The sequence below is a fragment of the Amphibalanus amphitrite genome, unplaced genomic scaffold (assembly GCF_019059575.1).
Source record: "Amphibalanus amphitrite isolate SeventyFive unplaced genomic scaffold, NRLGWU_Aamphi_draft 000076F_arrow, whole genome shotgun sequence".
Lineage (NCBI taxonomy): Eukaryota > Metazoa > Arthropoda > Thecostraca > Balanomorpha > Balanidae > Amphibalanus > Amphibalanus amphitrite.
The window spans coordinates 264137-290336 of NW_024881572.1; the positions used below are offsets into that span (position 1 = coordinate 264137).

Genomic DNA, 26200 nt, shown 5'->3' on the forward strand with positions numbered 1-26200 from the left:
ACGGGGCCGGGGAGCGGGTGAGGCCCATGCTCCGACGAGACGGTGATCAGAGTAGTGCGCCGCGCCGTGCGGATCGAGGGAGGGAAAAGAACGAGGCGGAACGGGCGGGTCTGGGGTGAGCTGTGGCAGTGTGGAGAGATGGAGGGTGTGCTGGGCTGAATATGGACGGTCTTGACGAGCATTGGTATGTGCTCCATGCATGCCGGAGGCCCACCAACGGCGTTAGGTGTTCACTGTTCACCGAACCATGATCCGGAGATCGGATATATAAAAGGTAGGTTATGCGAGCCGAAGAGACGATCATTTATAAAATGTGTGCTCAAATTAGTTTTTAGATTGCAAACGATTGACAGGAAGCAGATTCGCACATATTTGGTGAAGAGCAGGGGAAACGTCGGACGCAATTTGCAATGGGCCGGCACCGTTCTCAAGCTTTGGTTATGTAACATAAGCTATATCAATATGGCGCTGAATGGCTAGCGCGTCTTTTATGTCCTAAAACTGAGTGACGATTTCAATCCTAGGCTACGCATGCATTCCACGTAAATTTGGCACCCGTGTGATGGACGGAAGTTGTTTTAACTGCTCCATTTAGGAGATAATTTAGCCAGCCATTCCAGCTTCAGAACAAACGAGCATACCGTAGCTAATATACCGTCCTAAAGGCATCCTAAAACAACGGCAAGCACCATGACTTTTGTAACACTTTATCCATAGCCAAATCAGTTTCACTTGCACCTTGTAACCGTGGTGTCAAAATTTTGACCCATGGGGGCCAGGTCGCCAAGGTCAGGTCAGGTCACTGGTCAGATAAAACCAGTCTCAGTAACCTTGCCAAAATGGGTTTCTCAACATTCGCCACACCTGCACTGATAGACAGGTTGGTTGAAATTCTCCCCGATTTTATTTGAATTACTGTAACTTAAATGCAACCCGCTGCCGGTCCAGCACGTTCACGTTGGTGCCATTGCCTGCTGACAGCGGTCAGCGCGGCACCAACGCTCACTGCAACTGGAAACAGTGACAAGCTGTCCCAAAAGGAGTAGTCAGTGCCTTCCTTCATGCCCTCACATACGCCTGTGCATAATAATTGAAAATCCTCGCCAACCGAAATATTTGGCCTTCCACACACCGTGCGACCACCTGCCATGCCGTCCGTTTTGACTGGCTCCAAACAAACGGCTCGGACCGGGAGACCGTCCATTTCCGACACTTCAATTTCACGGCGCAGTGACGGGCTCAGGGCCGCTCCTGCCCTGCCTCAGCCGGCACCCGCGGCACCACGCGCCGGTCGGGTCTGCCCGCCCGCCCCGACTCCAACCGGAGACGGTCCCGCATGTGCAGGGAGTACTCACCTAACCTCCAGCGGCGGTCCATGGCCGGAGAGATCGTCACAACTGACACACCGCGACGGACACTATCACATTCTCCGTGAGGCTCACAGACACCGCGACAGCGCCTCGCACACGCCCGTCACCCTTCGCCAACTGCCGGCCGCCGCCGCACGCCGGCCGCGAGTCCGCGACCCGCGCACCGGCCGCCACACCTGAGCAGTTTCCCATAACTTACGGCAGGTGGCAGCACCGCGCGGCCCCGGCGAGTACACCTGAGCCCGCCTGAGCCGGCGCAAAGTTGGACGGGAGAAATGTTGGCGGGGATGAAAAACGTGCGGGAGAAATGAATGGGCGAGACGGTGTGAAACACGGTTATGAATGAAGGTGGGGTGTTGAAAACCGGGCGCTGTTTTGACAGTGATATATAAGTGTATTGCAGTGGCGAGCGCATCGGTTCAGGTTGTGCACTCATGGGCTCATGTCTCAATGACATTGATGCGAGTCGAGTTACCGGCTCATCCGGCTCATCTAATGGAGTATCTGGAGCTCGAACATGGATGAAGGAGAACCTGGATTGGAAACTAACAGCTGATTGCGTTCCCTTCGATGAAGGTTCTTTCATCCATGGCTCGAACCTCCCTCACTCCTCGGAATTCAACTTTGCACAGAGTCTCACCCATGGGCTCACTACGGGCTAGCGATCGCCTATAATGATGGATTTAAATAGCCAAGCTTTCTTCAGTTCTTACTACGCGACGATTAAATTATCCAAATTTCGAAACCGGTAGGTAATACGGCACTTACATAACCACCACACGATCTATCAATTCATTACTCTATGATCAAGATAGTGACGCGAAGTTGTAGGAGTTGTGAGTTTCCGGCTATTGTACCGCTGACTGCCGACAATAGCTTCCGGTCCAGTTCCTCTGCCACTCTCCCATCCCCTCCCCACGGTCCCACCCTACCCCCTTCACCGTGCCGGTCCCACCCGTACAGAACCAAAGAACAAAGGGTTGTTCCCAGTGACGACGAAAAAAAGTCCACTCGTTATGTTGGGCCCGACAGATCCGGGCTTCGCTTTGGTCAGAAATACGTCTTGGGTCGAACTTCGCTCGCCGGTTCACCGTTCAATTACGCGAAGCGAAGATAAGTCAATTGTTTTACTCGAGTGTGCGACTGCGAACCGTCCGAATCCCCGTGCCCCGCTTCCGGGGAGAAGCGGCTTCACTCGAGGCACGGAATGCAAACTGCTCACAATGCGCTACGCTTATCCGTCTTGAAACTCCGCCTAAAACATCGATGGGCGATCGAAAAAAAAACACTTAAAAGCAAAATACAATCTCTAACAATGTGAACAGTCCAAGGCACAGAACAAAAAAAAAAAATCACACCTTACAAAACAATCACGTGTATTGCATATTAACTGCAATGCCAGTGAATATCACTTTCGGCACAATGACATGTGAAAACACACCATATAACGCACGACGTCGGCCTTGCCACCAACATCATATGCTGACCAAGGGTCGCGTGTGAAGCAGACTGTTGCCGGATAGACCCGGCGCACGGTCACAGCTGGACAGAAACACGACTTACGGCAGGCGGCTAGTGACCCTCATAGTAGGACAGCCACCGGTAACAGCCCACGGCGAGACACACTAGGCGGGAGTGTCCTCAGAGGGCTTAATCTCAGCGGAGGGCCGGTCTTCATTAGGTTTGTCTTCGGCTGGCCTGTCGTCGGTGGGTTTCGCCTCCGCGGGTTTCGCCTCGGTGGGTTTATCCTCGGCTGTTTCGGAGTCGTCCGTTTTGTCCTCTGCGGGTTTGGAGTCGTCCGTTTTGTCCTCTGCGGGTTTGGAGTCGTCCGTTTTGTCCTCTGCGGGTTTGGAGTCGTCCGTTTTGTCCTCCCCGGAGATGAACTGCTCCCACTTGGCCAGCCGCTCCGCTCTCTCTTCCTCCGTCTCCTCTACCCTGTAACCCGGAGACAGATGTCATTCAACAATCGAACCAGCACCGGCTTCAGATGTGGCACACGGACTGTTCGGGAAGAGGTGACATCTTTTTTTTTCTTTTCTTTTTTTGCTGGTTTGCGTGTTTTGCGTAATATCGTTCTAGAAAAAAGTTATAACTGATATAGCTTTTATATTTGTTATATATAAAAGTTGATATAGCTCTTATATTAACTAAAAGTTAATATAAAACATCACAAAAAAAGTCGTTTTTTAAGCACGATATTACGCAAAACACGCAAACCCGCAAAAAAAAAACGCACGCAGAAAACGCATAGTGTAGCCAGGCCTTCACGGTAAAACATGTGGACACTGTAAAAATGGTTTGTCCAACACCTGACCACACTACCCCGTCCATACACTACCGTGCTTTGCGTTACTCGTATCCTGTCACAATACCCCTCTCTTATCAGTCGGGACTTATCCCTCTCCCAAAGTCCCGACTGCCCGTCCCCGCTTTGCCCCGGTCCTTACCGGTACTTGGTCTTGCCGTCCCAGGTGGCCGCCTCCAGTCGGCGTCCGGCGAAATACCGGCCGCTCATCTTCTGTACGCACGTGTCGGCGTCGGCCGCCTCGTGGAATATCACCTCGGCCACGCCGTCCGGGTGACGCTGGAAGAGGACACTCAGCGGTGAGCGGGGACGGGGGGACCCAGCGCGGCGCTCTCAGCCGCGCCTTACACACGGACAGCGCGCTGGCCGGTGCTGTTCACAGGCCCTTCCTCTGGGAAATATGCCGCACTGGGCCGGGGGGACGCACGGCCGAGGCCCGTATCGCCATCGAGTGGTGAATTTCAACTTCCCACGTCCGTGCTATGCGGCTGGGTTGCGATGACCATGTAAGCCGCGCATTACATTCGTGGCACCAGGCAGAACGGATTACACAATGTTCAGTCATTTCAACGCCTAGGATAATTCCATCGCTAGCAGAATAATCCCCTCAAAACCCTCATAATACCTGAGCATTAAAATTCAACAAAAACGTGCAGAGTACTCACATGAGCCCTGATTTTGACATCATCATCCCCTTGACTTAGAGTACAGTGAATAAGAGCCAGCCGTCCTCCCCGTGTACTCACATCATGCACGACCACCTTTCGGACGGGCCCGCACTTGCCGCACTCCTCGCGCAGGTCCTGCTGGTACTCCAGCAGCGCCTCCGGGCGCGCCTTGAACTCCTCCGGCGAGAAGAGGTTCTTCAGAATCACCACGCGCTCGTGTTTCTCGCGCTCGCCGCGGATTTTATCCGGCTGCCACGCGAACAGCCTGTGGAACGAGGCGAGATCAGCGACAGGGAAGTGGGCTCGGGTCTATACTGGCTCAACCATGGGAAGAGATGTCTTAAATGAAGTCTGGCCTCAATAAGACAGACAGGTGTACAGATGTGGGATCAAATATGTTCAATGGTAGATCCCAATCCCAAATAAACCTAGGGCACTACATTATCCCATTATCCCATACATTAAATCGGTCAGAGTCAGAACGTAAGGCAAAGCTTTGGAAAGTATCGACTTCATTGAAAATGTCGTCGTTGTTGGATACCTATCAATAGCAGATGTAAAATCTCTAGGCTTTCGCTTGGCAATACGATTTATAAATGCAACCAGCCCAAATTGGACGCAAATATTGAGACCAGCTGGTACGTACTTTTCCTGTTTCTTTTGCAGCTTCTCTCGATCTTTCTTCTTTAACGCCCGCTTCTTTGGCTTCTTACTGGGGTCAAATTTGCCCTTCAAGTCGAACGAAGCCTTCTCAACAGAGAGCTTCTTGCCCTTGAACTCATAGCCATCCAAAATACTTAACGCCAGGTCTACCGACTCAATCTGGGAAAAAGAAAACACATAAAATCAGCAGAAATTTGTGATACCTTACATAATATACAATACTGCATCCAAACATATAGGCATAATTGTCAACTGTTAAAATCGTGATATTAATGCAAAACATAAATAGAAACTCCGCAATGTCTTCGATCATTTTCTTCACTCACCCGAAAGCCTCTACATTTATGTGAGCAAGCTTTAAAACTTTGTGATAGCTACCACCTTGCTACCTCAATTGTATCGTTGTGGAGCAGTACAACTGCTAAATAGCAGTGTATAACACATGTCACTGACGAACCTTGATGTAGGTGCAGATGGCGTCTCCCTTGGGCACGCCGTAGTCGTCCCGGTACAGCTTGATCTTCCAGGCGTTCTTCTTGAGCGGGTCCTTCATGACGAGGCCGCACTTGGACATGAGCTCGACGAACTCGTCCTCTGTCACGTCCTCGGGCAGTCCGCTCACGTACACCTTGGTGTTCTTACTGTCATCCAGCTGGAACCACTCTGCGGCGAGACACACAGCGGCGTTAATGTGTGCCGGGTGGAGGGGAGAAAGGTCTGTAACAGTGGACACTGGGACGTTATCTGCCAGGTGAGGGGGGAGACCCTGACCATGGTAGATGCAGGGGCCGGTGAGGAATATGTCACGGAAACATCGATATATAGACTCTATATATCGATGTTTCCGTGACATATTCCTTCAATCATCGGAGTATATCTGAATATATCTTCAATCATTCGGTATACGGAGCTCAGAGCTCCGTATACCAGGTCCTCAGTCTGTATGAACTCTGTATATTTAGCAAACCAATTGACGTAATTCACATCAGTTAGGACGCATTGTCGGGTAGGTACCGCGATAGCATGACTACACATTACACAATGTGTTACCACAACTTTTGAAACGGGAAAATGACAATAAACACAAAAAGGAGGTTCAAACGTCATCCACGGCTCCATCCGGCCTATACCAGCCTAGAATTTGTAATCAGCTGACGGCCGTTGGATGCCGAGACCGGACCACTCACCGGGCTTTTTCTTGGTGTTGAGTTTGCGCTGTTTGCCGGCCTCCTGTTTCTCCGGGGCCGACTCGGCCGGCGGCGGACCCGTGTCCAGGATAGGCGCCGTCTCCACCGCCCGGCCCTCCGAGTCGAAACCGTAGTTGAGACGGTGAAGGGCGAGAAACTCCTCGTCAATCTGCCAACAGGTGGAACAGACTCATAACCACAAGCTCGTGCAAATAGTACATGATCTTAGTTTTATTTAAGTTAATGGACTGAGACTCGGATTTCAGAACCCACAAAAAATGACGCAAATCTACTACCAAAATTAATCGGAGGCTCGATGTGGTGAATTGTCTTATAACCGAGATAAAGCCAATCACATACTCAAGAAAAATGTTCGAAGTCGGCAAAAAACATCAACATTTGCCCCTGCACTAACCTTCGGGAACCAGGCGCCCCTCTCGGGGTCCCACTCGTAGCCGGAGCCGTCGCTGGGCCCCTCCTGCTCGCTCGGCTCTGGGCCGGCCTGGCCCGGGGTCCGTTTGGGCGCTGGCTCGTCGTCGTCGTCACTGTCGTGCTCGCTGTCATCTGAGGAGCCACGGTTCAGCCGCCGCTTCCTGCCGCCGGGCCCGGCCCGCCGCTCAGTCCCCCCGCCCGGGGCGGTGTCGGCGCGCGCCCAGCGGCCGGCGGCGGCGTCCCAGCGGCAGAGCGCGCCCGAGTCGTCCCGGCAGCACCAGCCGCCGTCGGCGCCGCGGAAGCAGCGCTGGTCGCCGGCGGCGGGCGCGCTGTCGGTGGCGCCGGCGCCGGCGGCGGCGGGCGCGTCGTCCCAGCGCTGCCAGCTGTTGGACGTCGGCTCCAGCCGGTACACGGTGCCGGCCGCGTCCCGGAAGCAGTAGTGCTCGCCCACGTAGTAGCAGTTCTCCAGAGTGGGCGCGGTCTCCAGCGGCCGGCCGCCGTCGGCTCCGTCCCGGCGCACCCAGCCGCCCTTGTCCGCGCTGTACACGTACTCGACGCTGGAGGAGGGGTCCGTGTAGATGCACGTGTCGCCCTCATAGCGGTAACAGTCGCCCGGGTCGGCCGCCGCCGGGGCCGCAGACTGACCAGCGCTGGATGCTTCGCTCGACGATTCAGCAGCTCCATTCTGTGGGACTGGCTCCACTTCTGATGTGGTTTGTGATGATGGCTTTTCCTCTCCTGCTGTGTTATCTGCAGCAACTTGTTCACATGCTTCGTTTTGTGGCATTTGTGATGCATCCATAGGCTCTGAGGCCTCCTTTTGAGGCGATGCCACTTTGGCAGGGTCCATTTGAGATGGCTCAGCAGTATCACTGTTTTTCAGATTTCCTTGGGCTGGCAGGGGACCACCAGAAGAGGATTCCTCAGCACTCTCCTTCATATCAGAAGAGACCATTTCTGGTTTGGTTTCATCTATCACTGACATTAACAGTTACTGATTTGTAGCAGAATATGGGTATTGGGTAGGTCTAGGTAATGATTTTCACTTTTCAGGTATTCACAATACAATACAAATACATGTCAGGGCAGCTGCCTGAAACAATGATGAGGTAGCATGTCATTTCATATAAAAACTATTGAATGCACTAGACATAGGCACACAGCCAGAGTCCCAGCTCAAAAGGATATAGGTACTCTTGTTATTCTACCAAGTACCATGCATTCATGTGTCCACATTGGAGGAATTCAATGGGTTCAAGAATTTAGTAGGAAGTTAGGTAAGGACTTTGGTACCTGGTATAAATGGTAGATGACATTGTCATCCATTAGATTAAAATGAGGATTGACAAGGTCTTGCTGGTATGGATGCACTCCATCAGTGTGTGGTGGTGTGCAGACTTACATGGAGGGGTGTGGGTCCTGTGGTATTGTGCTAAACATGCTGGTGCAGCAATAGCATTGCTTTTAAAAAGTGATGCATGAGAGACAATGCCAGGGAATTATTATTAACATTTTAACATATATACAATTAACAATTAACATTTGCAATTTAGTCCTATCACAAAAGCAGATTCATGAATTCTTCAGAAAATTTCTAGTCATGTTAGATACAGGCTGGTGCGGATACCGATTTTGAAAATATGTAGGCTTTGTTAGTTGTTAGGCTGAGGTGCATGCTGGTGCAAATTTCTAACCAGTTTAGTGCAGATTCATCATCCTGTCTGCTGCTGTCTCTTTAACCCTGCTGTCATGCTTTGCAGTCTCAGTCTGGCCAAGATTCTTACAGATAATGGCCTGATGCTGCAGTCAGCAGTGCACTGTGATGCACTGCTGTACTGGTGCAGTGTTTGATGCTTGTGTTGCAACTTGCAAGCAGCATACGAGATTGACATTTCTACGGTAACCCCATTCACCTGTGCGGCAGCGCCATGAAACAATGCATGTCAGTCCCTTAACCCTATTCCTGGCGGGGGGGGGCCTCAGGAGCCCCCCCCCCCTGAGGTTTTTTGGTTATTTCTCCCAAACGCGTTGAACAAGGAAGCTCAAATTTTCTGACTTTTCCTATAAGGCTTCTACGCAACATGTCTGAAAATTTTGAGTTGATCTGACCTCAGGTCAGGTCACCAGAGGCGGTTTGGTGACCCTACCTCAGAAAAGTTTGCAATCACGCCAGAGCTAGAGTTTTTGACCGATCAATTTCTTCTCTTCAGGCTTTAGTTAGGGTACCAGTATGTGCAATTTGTATATCTCGGAATTTTGATATCGGTGACCTAAGGTCAGGTCAGTTTCGCGACCTCCCCATTATAAGTCAATGGGGGAAAAATCAACTCCCTGTTTTTACCACTAAAACGGGTCGGAATGGCCCCATATACCATACATGACTTCATATACGATCAACCTTCACTACCTTGAGGTCTGTTTTGCTGTTGGGCAGCTGTGAGGTCATGTGACGTCATCAAAGGTCACCAAAGGTTTTTGGCCAATAACTCCGTACAGGAACAAGCTACAGACGCGTGGATGGTCTCATTGTGTTCAGCTCGTCAAGACGCATCGAATGATATACATGATGACCTCGAGGTCACGTGACCTGAGGTCAACCTTTGACCTTGACCTTTCGAGGTCAACATATATATCATTCGATGCGGATTGACGAGAGGATCACGATGATGCCCTTAGTTTGTTCCTATCTTGACTAATTCGAAAGTTATTCGAGAAAAACTCCATATCTAGCGCCGCCATTTTGACTTTTTCGACCCCTGTGACGTCATCTTTGACCTGACCTGAAAATGACCTTAGTAAAAATTGTAGACCTTGTCCATGCGTATCCGATACCGTTTACCGCTTGTCGCTATCTTGCTTCGTTCTCGAGATCTCAGGGGGGGGGCCGAATCGGCCCCCCCACCAGTTTCTTGTCCCGGCGGAGCCCGCCAGGAATAGGGTTAAGTGGTTCACACTGTGTGATAACATTTTTAAAATGATAATTCTGTGATATTGTGATTAAAAGAGCTGTAGACTGCAGTTTTAATGCAGAAAATGCCACTGGATTAGATTGATTCAATTCAATGTTTCAGTTTACCTCAGAATTAAATTAAAGGTTCATCAAAAACCACTACCATGATCAAAATAATGACCTAGACCAAGACCTGGACATTCCAGTAAAGCCTTCACATTTTAATGTTTAATTATTCAGCGTTATTTACCCTAATCATCACAAAACAAACGTTTCAAGTTTGCGCCGTTTTTGTCTCAATAAACTCCACGCTTTCAAGGTTGACCGAATTCAATTTGTAAGACTTCGTTAGGTATGCCATGGTTGTGACGTCATCGTCAAGCTCTCAGTTTTCTCCATTGTTTGTTTGCTCGTTCAGTGTCCACCTGTCTGTTCCTCTCTCCCTCCTCTCTAGTCTCTACTTCTGTGAGCCTCTCTTCTTCTCAACCACTTCAACATCTTCAGCTACTGCCTACCATAATAAATGAAACGAGTCTCCCGTAGTATAAAATGTATTTTTATCCACTTTATCGCATTCTCAGTGAAAAATGACATTTAACAAGTGTTGCAAAACACAAAACAGCGCAGAAAAACAAAAACAGCCAACAGGATCGACTCATTGTGATCTATCGCAAACGAGCTCCGGAACTCCGCACCACAGCAGCAATACCGGGTTACGGACAAAAGTACGTATCGCTTAAAGGGACAGTATCATCGAAAAAAAAATCCATGTATGGAGCTGATTTTTTTTTTACTAGCATTTCTTATTTTTCTGAATCAGAAAAACATAGTTTGAGGACCGAACTCAATGAAAAATATTGCAACCACATTTCATTTTCATGATTCATTTTCATGAGCGAACCACCACTATACAAGCATGGCCGCCAGTTTGGAAGCATGCAAAATTACTACAGAACTGGCGCAGATAATACATTATTGACACTACGCTTACGCGGTCGTTCTTCTGATTGGGGAGAGGTAGCCTTAGGTATTGCCTATAAAAATATAACGTGACAATTGAAGGGAGTGACAATTGGACGTGACAATTGACAATGGGAGAAAATATCACGTGACAATCACGTGATAAACGTCATACATTGGAGGGAGATTGTGATTCAAGCTGGAGGAATTCCTTCGTTGAGCCGCTAGAATCCGAAGGAAACAGCGGAAATTGCCTACGACTATTTAATGAATTTAACGGTGATGAATAAGTGCGAAAAGCGTTTTGGCTTTATAAAATTTGATGAAATGACCAGGGTAAAAGTTTTATTACTGGCGGTCAATTCAAAACGGCGCAAACATTTAAACAGTGAAGATAGTGAAGCACGATTCAAAGTGTGGTACACCTTTCGTACTTTGAGCGGCGATAGCGGGATAACGGTGTGGAGCTTCGAGGATCGGTCTTCAGTTCCCGGACCAGAAAGGTGGGGCCTATGCAATGTCAAATTTCATCAAAATGGTGATACTGTCCCTTTAAGTACGTAGGACAAAAGTACGTAAGCAAAAGTACGTCGGATTAAAGTACGTATCGGAGAAGTACGTACAGTATAAAGTACGTATGGACAAAAGTACGTCAGGGACAAAAGTACGTATCGCAGAAGTACGTACAATATAAAGTACGTATGAACAAAAGTACGTCAAGGACAAAAGTACGTATCGCAGAAGTACGTACAGTATAAAGTACGTATGGGCAAAAGTACGTCAGGGACAAAAGTACGTATCGCAGAAGTACGTACTGTATAAAGTACGCATGGACAAAAGTACGTCAGGGACAAAAGTACGTATCGCAGAAGTACGTAGGGTATAAAGTACGTATGGACAAAAGTACGTGACGGACAAAAGTACGTATAGCTAATGTACGTAGGGTAAAAAGTACGTATGGACAAAAGTACGTCACGGGCAAAAGTACGTATCGCAAAAGTACGTAGGGTATTAAGTACGTATGGACAAAAGTACGTCACGTACAAAAGCCTACGTATAGCTAATGTACGTAGGGTATAAAGTAGGGTAGCCTTGGGCAAGACGCCCCAGATGTTCTTTGGACATTTTACTTTAAATTCCCTCAAATTCATTCACTTATGATCGGACTCCCAGCTAGGAAGTGCTCTGTGAAGCAACTGCAAATGGGGCATTTTTCCCCAACCCCAGGGCAAAACGCCCCACGGCCTGAGGCAAGAAGCCCCATACACTAGATTAACCCTCGCTGGCCCGGGGGGGAGGCGTTTTTCGCCCCCCCCCCCTGGCGAATATTTGCGATAGCTCCCGAACGCTTAGGGGTAGGAAAGCGAAACTTTCAGTACCTTTTCTCCCATCAATTTGACATCTTCTAAAGTAAAAAATTTGGACCTAGCCCCATTGATGACGTCACAAAGTCTATTTTTCTAGACCCCTGCACGGCAAACTTCCGTGTCACAGACGCGAACTTCAAATAGCTGCTAAAAATAGAGTTTTAGAGATAAAGACAAATTACGAGCACGCGGTTGTGTAGCGTTTGACCTAGAGAAAAATACAAAAATAGTTTTAGTGACCTGAGGTCAGAGGTCAGGTCAACTACCCAGAGCTGTGGTTTTAGTTTTCCGCAAATAACTTCGACAACAATGGTCCTAGAGCTACGGCAGTGGTACCATCGCATTTCCCTTGTCAAGCCGCGTCGAATGATATATATTTTGTTTGGAAAAGGGCAAGTTTTATGTTAACCTCATGTGACCTCGAATGTCCTTTGGTTGACCTTGACACATCAAAGGTCGTTTATGATGGATTCGTACCCGCTGATCACGAATCTGGCGTCTATTTTTCTCTAAGCCTTTATTTAGAGCCTCCGGATGGCAAAATTTTCTTATTTATTATCACTAACTTGAATCAGTGAAATAGCCTCTAGCAAGGACTCTCTTCTGTGACCTTGACCTTTGAGCAGTCTTGTATCGTAAGATGAACCACAAATAGGGACCTGATAAGCCTCAAAACATTTCAAAACATCTTGGAAGTTGACACGCAAGATGTACGAAAAACTGCAAAGTTTGAGGTCATTTTTGAGCATGACATTGACATTGACCTTGGATGTTGAGCACATTTTCAGAATTCTCAGATTCTCTTCTTTCGTTTGACACCCAATTTTGCCGGTTGTATGCATCCTGCCGTCCTCTAGAACGCTCACTTTGAGATCACTACACGAGTACACATGTGCCGGTTTTTGCCTTTGACCTTGACCTCTAACCTTGAAAATTGACCTGAGGTCAAAAATTTTGGGTGCTTTAGAATCGTCTCGTATGGACCTTTCGTTTGGTATCGCTTTTGTTTGCGTAGCTCCCTTATTTACGGAGTTAGACAGGGGGGGGGGCGAAAAACGCCCCTCCCCGGGCTGCGGTGGTTGGAATTACCCCCCGGGCCCGGCCGGGTTAGCAAAAGAGAGGATCTTTCCCTAGAACCCTGCCAGTTCCGAGAAACATCGGTGAGGCGTTTTACCTCGGCGGGGCGACTTGCCCCGGTCTGCCCTACGTGTGGACAAAAGTACGCCACGGACAAAAGCACGGATAGCAAATGTACGTAGGGTAGGTATTAAGAACGTACCCCAGTCCCCACCCTTGGGTTAAGTTGATCAATGTGTAATACCTTTCTTATTCTTTATTTAATGAGCATTTGTTACAAGGCATAACAAAATTTATCGATGAGTAAATGGGCGAAAAGGACAAAGCTATATTATTTGGCATATGAATTTATCATGAGTTCCCTGTAGTATGGCAACAGAGCAGCAATAAAGAAAAAGTGGTTCAACTTACACTACCTTACCCTACTTCTAGCATACGTGCTTTATATACTACGTACTTTGGCATACGAACCGTACGTACTTTTGGCATACGTACTTTTTACACTACGTACTTTTGCATACGAACTTTTGCGTACGAACATTTGCGTACGTACTTTTGACATACGTACTTTATACACTACGTACTTTTGCATACGTACTTTTGCGTACGAACATTTGCGTACGTACTTTTGGCATACGTACTTTATACACTACGTACTTTTGCATACGAACTTTTGCGTACGAACATTTGCGTACGTACTTTTGTCATACGTACATTTTACACTACGTACTTTTGCATACGTACTTTTGCGTACGAACATTTGCGTACGTACTTTTGGCATACGTACTTTATGCACTACGTACTTTTTCATACGTACTTTTGCGTACGAACATTTGCGTACGTACTTTTGACATACGTACTTTATGCACTACGTACTTTTGCATACGTACTTTTGCGTACGAACATTTGCGTACGTACTTTTGGCATACGAACTTTATCGCCTACGTATATTTGCGTACGAACATTTGCATACGTACTTTTGTCCTACGTACTTTAGCGATACGTACTTTAGTCCTAAAATCAGCAATACCATGGATTAGAGATAGGCAGCAGTAGCGCCATCTCAGATCAGGTTGAACACGGACACCGGGCAGGCGGCGTAGGTGGCGTGGCAGTCGCCCTGTGCGCGGCCCTCGTACTCGGCCCTCAGGTAAGGGTCCAGTCGCGAGTCGTCATCGGGCCCACGGGAGGCACTGTTGGGGTCAGATGTCAGAGGTCAGTGACCTGGTCGGATGTTGGAGAACAGCAGGGCATGAAAATTCGAACGTCTCGTGGCAACAGGGCGTGCATTCATTCATTTTTAGGATAATTTTCAAATTGTCGCGCTGTGACTTCTGGTGTATGCCTATGCGGCTATGCGACTGAAAGGGGCACCGGTAGCCCCTAGACGTCACCGTTTGCTGCTTCACCTGAGTACGATGTTCATGATCTCGCCGAACAGACCCTCGTGCTCCATTGGGTAGGCCGCTACCTCGCAGATGGCTCGCAGCAGGCACGCCCTGCCGTCCATACCGAACCTGGAGCGGAAGAGGTCCTCCAGTCAGCGGCTGCCGAGCGTCGGCCGGGCCGTACTGAACGGCATACGGCAGCACTGTACTGCAGCAATAAGTAATAACACTGATCTACGTTGACGTAGTTCAGATTAGCGTTGACGTTTATAGGTCTCAGTCAATGTCAATTGTCATGCAGTCATGCAGATGCAGTCATGCAGTCATGCAAGATTGTTACCCACTCAGTAGAGCTCGAGCGCAAAAAAAATCATCGATCGACTCGCTAGAACCTTCGCTCGGTGCTACTTGGACAGCACGCTGCCAACACGCTCTGTGCACCAACCCACGCGCAGACCACCGCCGATCCGCGGTTTCACTGCCTACTTATCCAGAGCGCGGCGGGCCACCTCGAAGACGCCTCCCCTGTCGCGCGCCAGGCCGAGGTTGATGGAGGTGTTGGTGTTGGAGGGCAGCTTCCAGCGCAGCTTGACCGGCAGCTCCAGGAAGTAGGCTGCCGACATGTCCGAGCACTTTGAGGCACTGGTAGCTACCGTCCGAGCACTCAGATCAGAGGTACTCGCAGCTACCGTCTGGACACTCATTCGGAAAGACGAGCGCGACAGAGGTGGAAGTCAACCTGAGACCCTTTCAGCCATATTGGAGTGGGGGGTGGGGTCGTTCGCTCTGCCGTGACGCACCACCTCCACCGGCCACCCCCGCTACCGCTCTGGCAGGCCAGCATGCAAGGCTTATTCTGCCGACAGCACCGAAAAAGCACAGCAAAGCCCGTGGGTGCAACTCCCAGCCCAACTTTGGATGCCTTGCATGCTCGAGCGGCCCGCCGCGGACTGGCCCAACATGGCGGCGGCCGTGCTGCTGTAGGCGGCGGCCATGTTGGAGCAGTAACAGGGGCGGCCGGTGATTGGTGCGTCACCTGGTCATGGTGCCCTCGGCCGATTCATAGAGGCGGGCCAGGTCGACGGCGCTTCTGCCGACCACCAGCGAGCGGGGGATGATCCAGCCCATCGTGTACTGGGCGTAAATGTACTGAACTGAAACGCCACACGACAGCCAACGGTCATTCCGACCGTCACACGGTTGACAAATGGCATCGGCGCATGACGGTTGACAGCAGCACATGACAGTTGACAGCCACACATGGGACAATGGCAGCATCATAGTTCAATACAGTAACGGGAGTTAGGCTCGATTAGTCTATCAGGACAGGTCACCGGGTTAGGCTCGCTGGCCGCTGCAGCCTGCAGTACTCACATAGCTGGCGACACCGGTAGACGGGCAGTAGACGGTCACTTACACAGCTGGCGAGATCATACCTACTCACACATCTGACGGGACCGGTAGACGGGCAGGTAGACGGTTACTCACACAGTTGGCGGGACCGGTATACTGATACAGGCTACAGCTGGCGGGACCGGTGGACGGGTAGTAGACGCCTAGCCTATACGGTTACTCAGATTAGTTAGGCAGTAGACGGCTACTCAGTACTCACACAGCTGACGGGACCGGTAGACGGGCAGGTAGACGTTCGGCTCGATGTAGAGAATCGACCCTGTCGGGAAGCTGAGGAAGCGTTTGTGGCGTGAGTGCGGCGAGTCGGCGGCGCGCCGGTGCCTGGCCAGCCGCCGGCTCCTGTCCGCCTCCACCCGGCCGTGGTACGAGCTCCACGTCTCGTACGGGTTGCTCGGCTTGATCAGCCCCGCCGGCAGCCGGCGGCCCGAGCGGCCCACCGTGCGACCCGAGGGCAGGTCACTGACCTCGGCCGTCAAGTCACTGACCTCGGCCAGCACAGGGGCCCGGGATGGCTGGTCCTCCTCAGTCAGGGCACTAACGTTTGCCGAGTTACTGACTTTGCTTTGACCATCGGACTCCATTTTGTAGGTGCTGCTGGATCGAACATTTTCTCTTGATGCCTCCTCAGCCTGAGGCCCGTCAGAAACTTTGAACAAATCGCCAATGTGCGTCATGTCGCCGAGCTTCAGCAGGTCCTGTAGCCTGGCGAGGTCGCCAGATCGTGTCAGCCCTCCCGCCTTCCTCTGCCCGGCCGGGTCCGAGGTGGCGACCTTGTTCAGGTCGCCGAGACTGGCCTGGAGGCCGGCGTCGGGCGCCGGGGCCCCGCCGCTCCAGCTGCCCAGTCGGCTGGGCGCCGTTAGGTCGCCAATGGTGCTCAGGTCGCCGATGGCGCTCAGGTCTCCGGCAGATAGCAGCAGGTCCGTGACGGCCGAGCGGCGCGCCGCCGGCGCCGGGGTCGGGCCGGCGAGCAGCACCGCCAGCGCGGGGACCAGAAGGCGGACAGGGCACCTGGCGGCGGCGGAGAGGTCAGACGTCAAACTTTGTGCCGGACTCCGGAGCGGACGGACACGTCAGACCTTGTACCGGAGCAGACAGCGACAGACTTCAATCAGGTGCCGAATGTCATATTTTTTAGGCGTGGAAGGCTTTGAAGACATTAGCATTTAACTTTGAACGACGCTTCTGACTACGAACTCACCTCATATCTAACCGCCGATGAAGCTCCGCCGTTGTCTTGGGGCCCTTCACTGCGCTGCGTCGGTCACCGTCTCACTCGAGCTAAGGTTATGATCGACACGGACAATTGGGAGACTGACCGCTGCCGGCGCCGGTGCTGCCTTTTATCGTTCACCTGGGCTGGGGTGCGTGAGTACAGACGATCCCCAGCTGCATATCCGGGGACTGGTCGCCGTTTAGACTGGTCTGGACATCGTCTGCGTGTCGGCTCGGTCGCCAGTCACACTTTCAGTAGGGCTCGGTCACGGCACTGAATCCATTCCACGCCCGAAACGGGACGATACACTAAAGTTCCTTGGCCAAAATGGCTATAACCTTCACACTTATTCGGTTTCTTACAAATAATTCGCGACAATCGTACCTTATGCACAAAGTCCAGAGAGCACCGTATCATGGGCCAGCTGCGAAGGTCTGCAACAGCTTCAGACCGATACATACGGTTTTATAAATGTTGCTCATTGGTACAATGTTCACATCAGTGTCTCATGCCATGCTGCTTAGATTAATACACCTTGGAAGTGGTCAGACCAGAAATGTATTTTTCATACCATGCTCTACAAGGAAATGACATTGCACATTGTCTCTATTTAACGGTAAGGTATTCAACATCATAACAAAATAACATCCTCATATATTAAAATTTTACCGCATATTTAGGTACCATTATATGTGATGCCTAAATCGACATCAGTTATAATATATAACTTAACCCGCGCCCGGCTGGGGGTCCTGGATTTCCACGCCCTGCTGGGGGGGGGTGTTTGAACACCCCCCCTTCTAACTCGGCTCCTGGGCCACGTAGCGATACGCGGAAGGCGGCGTTCGAAAGAGCGTCAAAAATAATGAGGAAATCACTTCAGTCAATTTTTTGGTCAGGTCAAAGGTCAGGTCACCAGAGGTCATTGAAGGCAAAATTTCGCCGATTTCCAGGTCGAATGTCGACAATTTCCAAGAAGCCAGCGCATAACTCGGGAACCAATAGAGCTACAGCGCCGCGGAAAAGCGCATTCGATAGCCCTATTAACGCCCTTTCTGAGTAATTTTCTCAGATTTGACCTAACGTCAACGGTTTTGCCTGCAGGGGTCAAAAACTGCAAAAATAGCCGATTTTTTCGGAAACAGTTTTTCTGCAATAACTTTTGACCCAGACCTTGTACGAGCTTACTTTTACCGGCATCGTGTTCCTCTCGTCAAGACGCATCGAATGAACCATAACTTGACCTTTAAAGGTCAACTTGAAAATTTGACCTCAGGTCAAGGTCATGACCTGACCGGAAAGGGTCATGTTGCATATCAGTCGATCCGTATCGTCGAGCTGAACACATCTAAGGCGTTTTCATCGCTCTAGCATGCCCCTATCAAAAGTTATTTGCGAAAAATTGTTAGATACCATTCGTGACCTAAGATGACCTCAGGGCATAAACAGGGGTCACGGACACCATTTTCATGTTCAGTGTGTCTAAACCACTTGTAATTCAGTGTTTGGGAGTGTTTATAATGTCTTTCGTCCAAAAGAGGCGCATTTCAATTTTCTCCCATTGACTTATAATGGGGAGGTCGCAAAATTGACCTGACCTTAGGTCATCGATATCAAAATTCTGAGATATACATTTTGTACATGCTATTGCTCTTAGCAATCGCTGAAAGTTTCAAAGCGATCGGTCACTCGGTGTAGCTATGACGGACATTGAAACTTTTTATGAGGTGAGGTCACTTCAAGTGACCTGGTGACCTGACCTTGAATGACCTTGGTCTGAAATTTTCACAACATGTGTAGAATTGATGTATGATAAGGTGTACCAAAAACGGCGGCGCGGAGCGCCGCCGTTTTTGAGATATTTGCGAAAAACCACAAGGGGGGGTGTTCAAACACCCCCCCCCAGCAGGGCGCGGGTTAAGATATAGCTCAACATGAGGTAACATATGATCAACAACTGCACATAACAACATAGCAATGCGCTCATCTCTCGCTGCACATTCCACTTACATTCACCCATCCTCGGAGCGAAAATCACGCTATCTCTCGCAGCCACCGTCGCCCGGCGCTGGCAGGTAGCGAAGCGGCCTCAGGCGTGCAGCTGTCTAAAGAGTGACACGGGTCGCAGCCTCAGGCGTGCAGCTGACCTCAGGCGTGCATCTGTTTAAATAGCGACACGGGACATTGGCTGAAGGCGGCCTGGCAGCTGCGGCCGGACGCCCCCAGCCGCTCCGCCTCTCGGTACTCGTCCAGCTCGTCCGGCGCGCCGTCACGTGTGACTCGGTCTGTAACACCGCCGGACAGGGAGCACTGGTCAGGGGGCAGACCAGAGAACACCACCAGACAGGGAGCACTGGAGTCAGGGAACGCCGTTTATGGAGCATCAACTTTAGGCAGCATGGTCAAAAGACTGTGATGCCAAGGCCAAGGAACATCGTTTGAGAACGTGAGTCGTGACGTTTATGCATAGCATACCAATCGTCACGGAATAATCCCGTCCTGGTCCCGTGCGACAGGCACCGCCTGCAATGAGACTGTCTACACCAAACCGCTTAAACGGTCACCCCGGAGGGGACCGCTTCCACAGTTAATTAGAGCAAAACCTACTCTCGCTGGTTGCTGACGCGGTAAGTGAGCAATGTCTTATAGAACAGATCATCGAGTTCAAATTCGTTCAGCTTGAACTAAACCATTTTAATGGACTGGCCGAAATTGCCGTCCCGCCGGCGTCTGACAGCTGCACTCACATGAGCGCCATGTTGAGCAGCTCGCCGATCAGGCCGTCGTGCAGCAGCGGGCTGCCAGTGATCTCGCAAATGGTCTTCAGCAAACACGACTTGCCTTCCAGCCCCAGCCTGAAAATCGGCCACACGTGTCTGAGTTTGTAAGCAACATTTAACTGTATGTTTTCATAATGTGATTGTAACATAAGGAACTAAAAACAATTAAAATCCAGAAGTTGAATAATATCATTTAGCCATTAACGCCCTAAGAAGAACGAAATAAGTAGCTTTGAGATGGCATCAATTGAATACAGGGTCACACCTGCTAAAGATGCCGGAGACGCTCTTGTAGACGGCCTTTTTGTCGCGCACCATGCGCTTCTGGCGGCGGTGCGCCAGCCAGGCGTCGTAGTCGAATCCCGAGTCGTAGAAGGGTCCGTCCGAGCGCGTCTCACCCACCTCCGACTCGGTGCTGCCCGGAAACCGGTACAGAAACTCCGTCTCCACCACAAAGTCCAGCTCTGGAACGGACGTGACCTGGATCAGCGGACAAGATGGAGCAATACATAAAATGTCCCCTTTCCCCGCTACTCTTCAGACCTTCCAAGAATATTTCGCACTCGCGAACCAGCGTCTTGTGACAGAGTCTTACAACAATATTTATATGATATTCAGGGCAGCTTTGAACTTACTATGAGCTTATATCTACTTCATTAGGTCGCTATATTATCCCTCGCATGTGTGCGGCGTTTGCCAGCTTCTAATGTGTAGGGGGGGGGGGGGGGGTCGGTTGGACCCCCCTTGCCGTTTGGCCCCTGATCGAGCTAGAGCTTCGCGGAAAAAACGAGCGTGTTTCCCGTGATGAGAGGAAGCCGATGATACCCAGTTTTAAGGTCCTAGGTTATTGGTTGACCTTCCAGGTCAGGTCAATGACCCAAAGTCGGGAAAATCGGGACCTATTAGAAAGTCGTAAAGTGTGGCGGCTAACGGGTTTTTCGGGGTGCTGATCACGAATATCGTGTTAGTTTTGATCACAGATGATGTCTTTAAGCATTTAGACCAGGTCGGGTCAGGTCAGGTCAGGTCAACCAGTAGGGGTTGTGACGGGTATTCGTAGTACGTGTCAACCGCCTCTGACAGCTTCGTAACATTTTACGAAGGCACCAAAACTACTTCGTAAATGTTCAAATGGTTGCTAAATTCGAATTCAGCTCCGAAAACTAGCCTAGAAACATGTAAAACTCGAAAAAGTGAACCGAGGTCACCCGAGGTCACCAAAGGTCAATGACCTGACCTGACCTTCAGGTGACCTTGACACCCATTCTAATGCATGGGAGCAACATCAAATCACATGTTTGAGCGTTTGAAACCACGAAAAGCTTGCAAACGCGCGGCTAATGCGAGCCGACATACGCGGAATCGCGATTCCGGCCAAACATGGTCTCGGAAAGAGGTCACAGGTCAAAGGACATTTGGGTCAGGGTCATGAAATTTTCAGGGTAGGTGTAAAATTGATCAATGAGAGGGTACTGAAAGTTTCGTCGCGATCGGCCGCTTTTTACGCGAGTTATTTGCGAAAAACCATGGGGGGGTCCATCCGACCCCCCCCCCCCCTACACATGCGAGGGTTATGTATAGCTGGGCAGTGGGCAACTCACCCTCGTCATCCTCGCCCTGGTAGAGCAGCCAGCCGAACTTTGGGATGACGCCGATCACGGACCCCTCTGGCACGGCCAGCGTCTGCCTGCGCTTCCTCCCGGCCCGGTGAGGCACCTCCGACACGGCAGCAGCGGGTACCGAGCTGTTGGACGGAGCTGCCGCTGCCAGCCGGCGGGCAGCTGCCGAGCGGCGCAGTCCAGACGGCCTGCGGGGAGGAGGCGGGGAGGGACCAAAGAGGGAGGGTGAACGGAGTGAGACGGAGCTGCCGCGCCCAGCCAGTGCAGCGGCTGCCACCGATACGGTTGGGTGCCGCTCCGAGCAGTGGGTGCCGCGCTGTCGGTAGTGGGTGCCGCTCTGAGTAGAGCGGGTAAAGTCTCGTGAGGTGGGCGGGGCTCGGTGTAGGCTGGGGAGGAGGTTCAGTTTCATGCCACCACATACATTGGCTGACCGACACAAAAGTGGAACTGCCAACCATTCAATGAATACGGTAGCACACGTAGCAGACCGCGGGGCGATTCGGTAAACCGGAGCGGGCGGCAGCCCACGCAGGGTCTGATGTCAGATGTCCGATGTCAGCGGCTTGTTTCACCGCGAGCACAATACAGGCTATTTTACTGATAAATGCCAGGTCATTATGCCGTTCTGGAAACGCCGCCGCCCCGCGATTCGCGAACCACAAATATCGGCGGATTTTGCCTCGGTGGTGAAAAAGTCATCGGTGAGTAGGAAACTCTGCTGAATCACTCTGTCATTGATGTCTTCTGGGATCGACCCCGGTGGAACCGTTAGCGTTCATTCAGAAAAGATGCCGATTTCACAATTTTAGGATTCACCTCAGACCTCCGTCGATCTTAACGGGACTATCCCACCTTTAACATGGGGTTTGAGTTGAGATAGCCAAGTTTGCGGCGAGGTTCAGAAACCACTATCTATCTAGGTTGCAACCCCCGCGGCCTCTTGGTGTTGAAGAAATTCGTTCCCTTCATTTGAAAATGGGCCTTGTACAAGGCCCTATCTTCAACATGGAGCGACCGTTAGTGTGACGTCACCTCGTTTAGTCATTCTGATTTAAATGGGTTTGTTCGTTGAAAAATCGCTTAAAACTTGGTCTGAACTTTGTTGTGGTGCCTACAGAGTAAAAAGAATCAGCTTTATGACAGTAATGTGGCCTGGGGAAGGAGGTAATATTGGGCTGTGACGTCACATATTTGAAAGTTTGTGTTTGGAATATGGGAAGCCTAAGATATTTAATGAAAAATAAATGCCAGAACCGTGTTCCTGGTCATCCAATCTATTAAGTCGGGCACAATTTAACTGGTTTTAACAACATTTTAGAAGGTGGGATAGTCCCTTTAAGTAATGCATAATCCGAAAGGGAACGCACGTATTTACCTGCCGGATGTGAATCTCATCTGTGATATTTACATCCAAACTACGGGGTCCTAAGACGAGGCGGCTCATCGCCGGTGTGCCAAATGTGGTTGTGAGTGCCACTGCTAATGAAAGCTATCCATATTCCGATTTGCTTTTCCATACAAAGCAATGCTGCGTTTGTTTATGCGTTTAACACGGGCACCGACGGGGGGCGGATATCCGCCCCCCTGAGGTTTTTCGCGAAAAGCGGGAAAACCGCGGCGCTACGCGCCGCGAAATTTGGTACGACTATTCTCTCATCAATTTTAAACATGGTGTGCAAGTTTGAACCTCTTAACTTTTAAGGTCAGGTCACCAGGTCACTTTGAATGACCCAACCTCAAGTCACTTTTTTGCAACTTTGTCACCGTGCCAGAGCTACAGTAGATGTCGGAGGCCTTTGAAAGTCGCAGGATGTTATGAGGTCATTAGTAGCTACAATTTGTGTATCTCGGAATTTTGATATCGATGACCTAAGGTCAGGTCAATTTCTCGACCTCCCCATTATAAGTCAATGGGGAAAAATCAACTCCCTGTTTTTACCACTAAAACGGGTCGGAATGGCCCCATAAACCATACATGACCTCATATACGATCAACCTTCACTACCTTGAGGTCTGTTTTGCTGTTGGGCAGCTGTAAGGTCATGTGACGTCATCAAAGGTCACCAGCGTTTTTTTTTACAATAACTCCGTACAAAAACAAGATATAGCCGCGCGGATGGTCTCATTGTGTTCAGCTCGTCAAGGCGCATCGAATGATATACATGATGACCTCGAGGTCACGTGACCTGAGGTCAACCTTTGACCTTGACCTTTCGAGGTCAACATTTATATCATTCGATGCGGATTGACGAGAGGATCACGATGCTGCCCTTAGTTTGTTCCTATATTGACTAGTTCGAAAGTTATTCGAGAAAAACTATCCATACCTAGCGCCGCCATTTTGACTTTTTTTGACCCCTGTGACGTCATCTTTGACCTGACCTGAAAATGACCTTAGTAAAAATTGTAGACTTTGTCCGTGCATATCCCTTGCCGTTTACCGCTTGTCGCTATCTTGCTTCGTTATCGAGATCTCAGGGGGGGGGGGGCGGTCATCCGCCCCCCCCCGTCGGTACGAAGTTGGCGCAGACCCCCGTCGGTGCGAGTGTTAAATCAAAGCTTCTATGCCATGTCACAAAGGTCATGTCATTAACGTTAGAGTAGGTATAGTCGACTACAGTACAGAATGATGTTCCACTTTTCACAGGCAATTATTTGCCTGGAGTGGTAGGCTGTGCCGCATTACACGGGCTGAGTTCACAAGTTATGGCATTGTCCCAATGCTCACAATCGACATGCTTAATTGCGTGATAAACGGCACAACTTAGCGCTCCGGTCAACTGATGGCTTTTGAGGAGTGGAACATCATTCTGTAGTCGACTATACACAAAGCCAATATAGCTGCATAAAACTCATAGCATATATGATCTCAAACATTTGATAGGTGTTTCAGCAGCACCCAGTGGGTCTATGCGACTGGGACCGCTACTAGGGTTTAGGCTTTAGGCTACCGCTAGGGCTTATTAGGATCCCGAATGAACAATGCCTGACCTCAACTGAGTTACGTTACTGAATAAGCTAAATACCGCATGCACCGACAGCACAATACTGGACCCGCAACCGGCACATTAAGCAGTCTGGCGCCATTACTAAACAAGGCGCAACTGCGGGCTAGCCGGAAGACGGGAGATTCGGCGAAAGTCTCGGCCCCAGAGAAGAGTGTGGGGATGGTGTAGCAACAGGAAAACGTCAAAGAGCTGCAAACAAGAGATTGCCATCGAGTTCGGTAATAAGACCCAGTGTGATGGAGCGGTAACTGTATCGTGTATTCCGTGTGCAGTTGTGCAATGTGCATTATGCATGGTATGCTGATGAAGAGCACGATTTGTGCGATACACGGACCCGTCTTTCATGCAATGATGTGTACCTACTGTGTAGGCGACGTAAGTAAGTAGACGAGTCTTTAAATCATGTAGCTATTCGACGACATTTTATGTTGTTCTGCTATTCCCGTCTGAAAGGGATGGATACATTAAAGGGGCTTTTGAAATGTTCATTAGTTTTTAATTCCAGTGTTTGTCGCTTTAGCAGCAGTTCTAGTCATTTAGCAGTGAGAGCACGTCAGCTGCAGCCGAGTTAGGCGTGTCGTTTTTATAACAATTTCTCATCAGTGTTTGGTCATGCCCTTAAATTTGGAATCTGCTTAGATTTGTTGAGCGTCTGGCTAAAGCTACTGATTAAGCGCTGCTGCCAAATTAGTTTTTAGCGACCCATGCATGTTTTTTGTGGTTTACCTCTTCCTGACAATTAAGAACTTTCCGATTCAATGGTAGAGATTGAACTGTTGACAGACCGCCGCACAAGTTTTGTTTCTTGCGGGTCACGTCGTCGATTCGTCCATTCATAGCACTCAGGCAAGATTTCGGATATCATACCTACTTATCAGTGGTCTGGTCTAGATTTTACTTTACGTATTGTACCAATACTTTTGCAGTTTTGTTTTCTAAAATTTTGGAAAACAATGCTTATTACACTTCCCTTGACAACATCCATAAACCCCGTTGTTATACATCCCTACACTGCCTTTCTCGAGGTCTCGTCCTTATTTCTGTCGATGTGCGTAACCGATTTCCCACGGCCCCGTCGGAGCGTTGTGCGTTATGTATGTATAGGGTTTGTCTCAGTGGGAGGTTGGACCCACCTGAACTGCGAGTCGATGAGCCCTCCGACCAGGGCCAGCTGGGCGGACCACAACAGCACCAGCAGTCGATCGGCCACCATCCTGACCCTGAATCCGACCCGTCGACGTCCGTCCACGATCGGCCGCCTCCTCTCGGCGACTGTCGGAGCCCCGTCGGCGCGCTACCACCTCAGATACAGCGGGGCGGCCGTGCGCCGGCCGGGCTGGCCCGTTTGACTGACCCGACCCGGCCGCCGCGGTGGCAGCTCGGAGAGTGGCACTGCCGGGAGCCGCGCCCACTCCACTCCACTCCACTCCATGACTCCACTCTAGTCCCCTCTACTCCACTTCCGGCCAGTCGAGTCCATCTGGCCATCGGCCACAGCAGGAAGATTGTCAAACGGATGTTGCTCGTCCCCGAATATCTTTACCGTTCGACGTTCGTCCGTATAGCGATCTAGTAGCAAGTTATGACTCTGCTGACTTCTGACTCGTCACAAGTCCGCTGACCTGACTCGTCACGACTCCGCTAGCCTGACTCATCACGACTCTGCTGACCTGACTCGTCACGGCTCTACTGATCCGACTCATCGCGACTTTATAACTGACCTGACTTGCCACGAGTCATCTGACCTGACTTGTCACGACTGTATCAGAGCTGAATCGTCAGTCATCACGACCGCTGACT

At 50.3% G+C, this 26200-nt stretch overlaps 3 protein-coding genes across 9 annotated transcripts in view; all 3 read right to left on the minus strand.

The window, feature by feature from the left end:
• LOC122379367 (protein crumbs-like) overlaps positions 1-1515 on the minus strand; it is a 64608-nt gene extending 63093 nt beyond the window's left edge. The window contains exon 1 of one of the 2 annotated variants that reach the window (XM_043361508.1): positions 1356-1515. In XM_043361508.1, the coding sequence (XP_043217443.1) occupies positions 1356-1377 (22 nt within the window). In that variant the 5' untranslated portion in view covers positions 1378-1515. The remainder of the gene's footprint in view (positions 1-1355) is intronic. The other variant, XM_043361509.1, reaches the window with a different exon arrangement.
• A 1214-nt stretch (positions 1516-2729) lies between these two features.
• LOC122379368 (HIV Tat-specific factor 1-like) lies at positions 2730-9887 on the minus strand. Of its 6 annotated transcripts, none has more exons than XM_043361510.1 (8): positions 9847-9887; positions 6609-7718; positions 6194-6362; positions 5464-5669; positions 4990-5165; positions 4422-4608; positions 3818-3954; positions 2730-3305 (listed from the first exon to the last, which is right to left on the minus strand). In XM_043361510.1, the coding sequence occupies exons 2-8, from the start codon at positions 7608-7610 to the stop codon at positions 2996-2998; spliced, it is 2187 nt and encodes a 728-aa protein (XP_043217445.1). In that variant the 5' UTR covers positions 7611-7718; positions 9847-9887; the 3' UTR covers positions 2730-2995. The 6 variants fall into 6 exon arrangements, with proteins under 6 accessions (XP_043217445.1, XP_043217450.1, XP_043217446.1 ...); XM_043361515.1 differs by having other exon boundaries at positions 6609-7714; positions 9847-9869; XM_043361511.1 differs by having other exon boundaries at positions 9826-9857.
• A 9254-nt stretch (positions 9888-19141) lies between these two features.
• On the minus strand, positions 19142-25613 carry LOC122379341. The gene is made up of 5 exons (XM_043361476.1): positions 25534-25613; positions 21375-21580; positions 20039-20237; positions 19741-19848; positions 19142-19346 (listed from the first exon to the last, which is right to left on the minus strand). Exons 1-5 carry the CDS (start codon positions 25611-25613, stop codon positions 19142-19144), a joined length of 798 nt encoding a protein of 265 aa, XP_043217411.1.
• Between the last annotated feature and the right edge of the window lie 587 nt (positions 25614-26200).

What these genes read in the sequence shown, in the direction of transcription:
- LOC122379341 (XM_043361476.1), bottom strand. Translation starts at nt 25,613, where the DNA reads ATGGTGGCCGATCGACTGCTGGTGCTGTTGTGGTCCGCCCAGCTGGCC. An exon ending in CCAGGGCGAGGATGACGAGG is followed by an intron (nt 20,238 to 21,374) that starts GTGAGTTGCCCA and finishes CGTCCGTTCCAG; the next exon opens with AGCTGGACTTTGTGGTGGAG. An exon ending in GTCTCCGGCATCTTTAGCAG is followed by an intron (nt 19,849 to 20,038) that starts GTGTGACCCTGT and finishes GCCGATTTTCAG; the next exon opens with GCTGGGGCTGGAAGGCAAGT.
- LOC122379368 (XM_043361510.1), bottom strand. Translation starts at nt 7,610, where the DNA reads ATGTCAGTGATAGATGAAACCAAACCAGAAATGGTCTCTTCTGATATG. An exon ending in GGGGCGCCTGGTTCCCGAAG is followed by an intron (nt 6,363 to 6,608) that starts GTTAGTGCAGGG and finishes ACCTGTTGGCAG; the next exon opens with ATTGACGAGGAGTTTCTCGC. An exon ending in GACGGCAAGACCAAGTACCG is followed by an intron (nt 3,306 to 3,817) that starts GTAAGGACCGGG and finishes TCCGGGTTACAG; the next exon opens with GGTAGAGGAGACGGAGGAAG.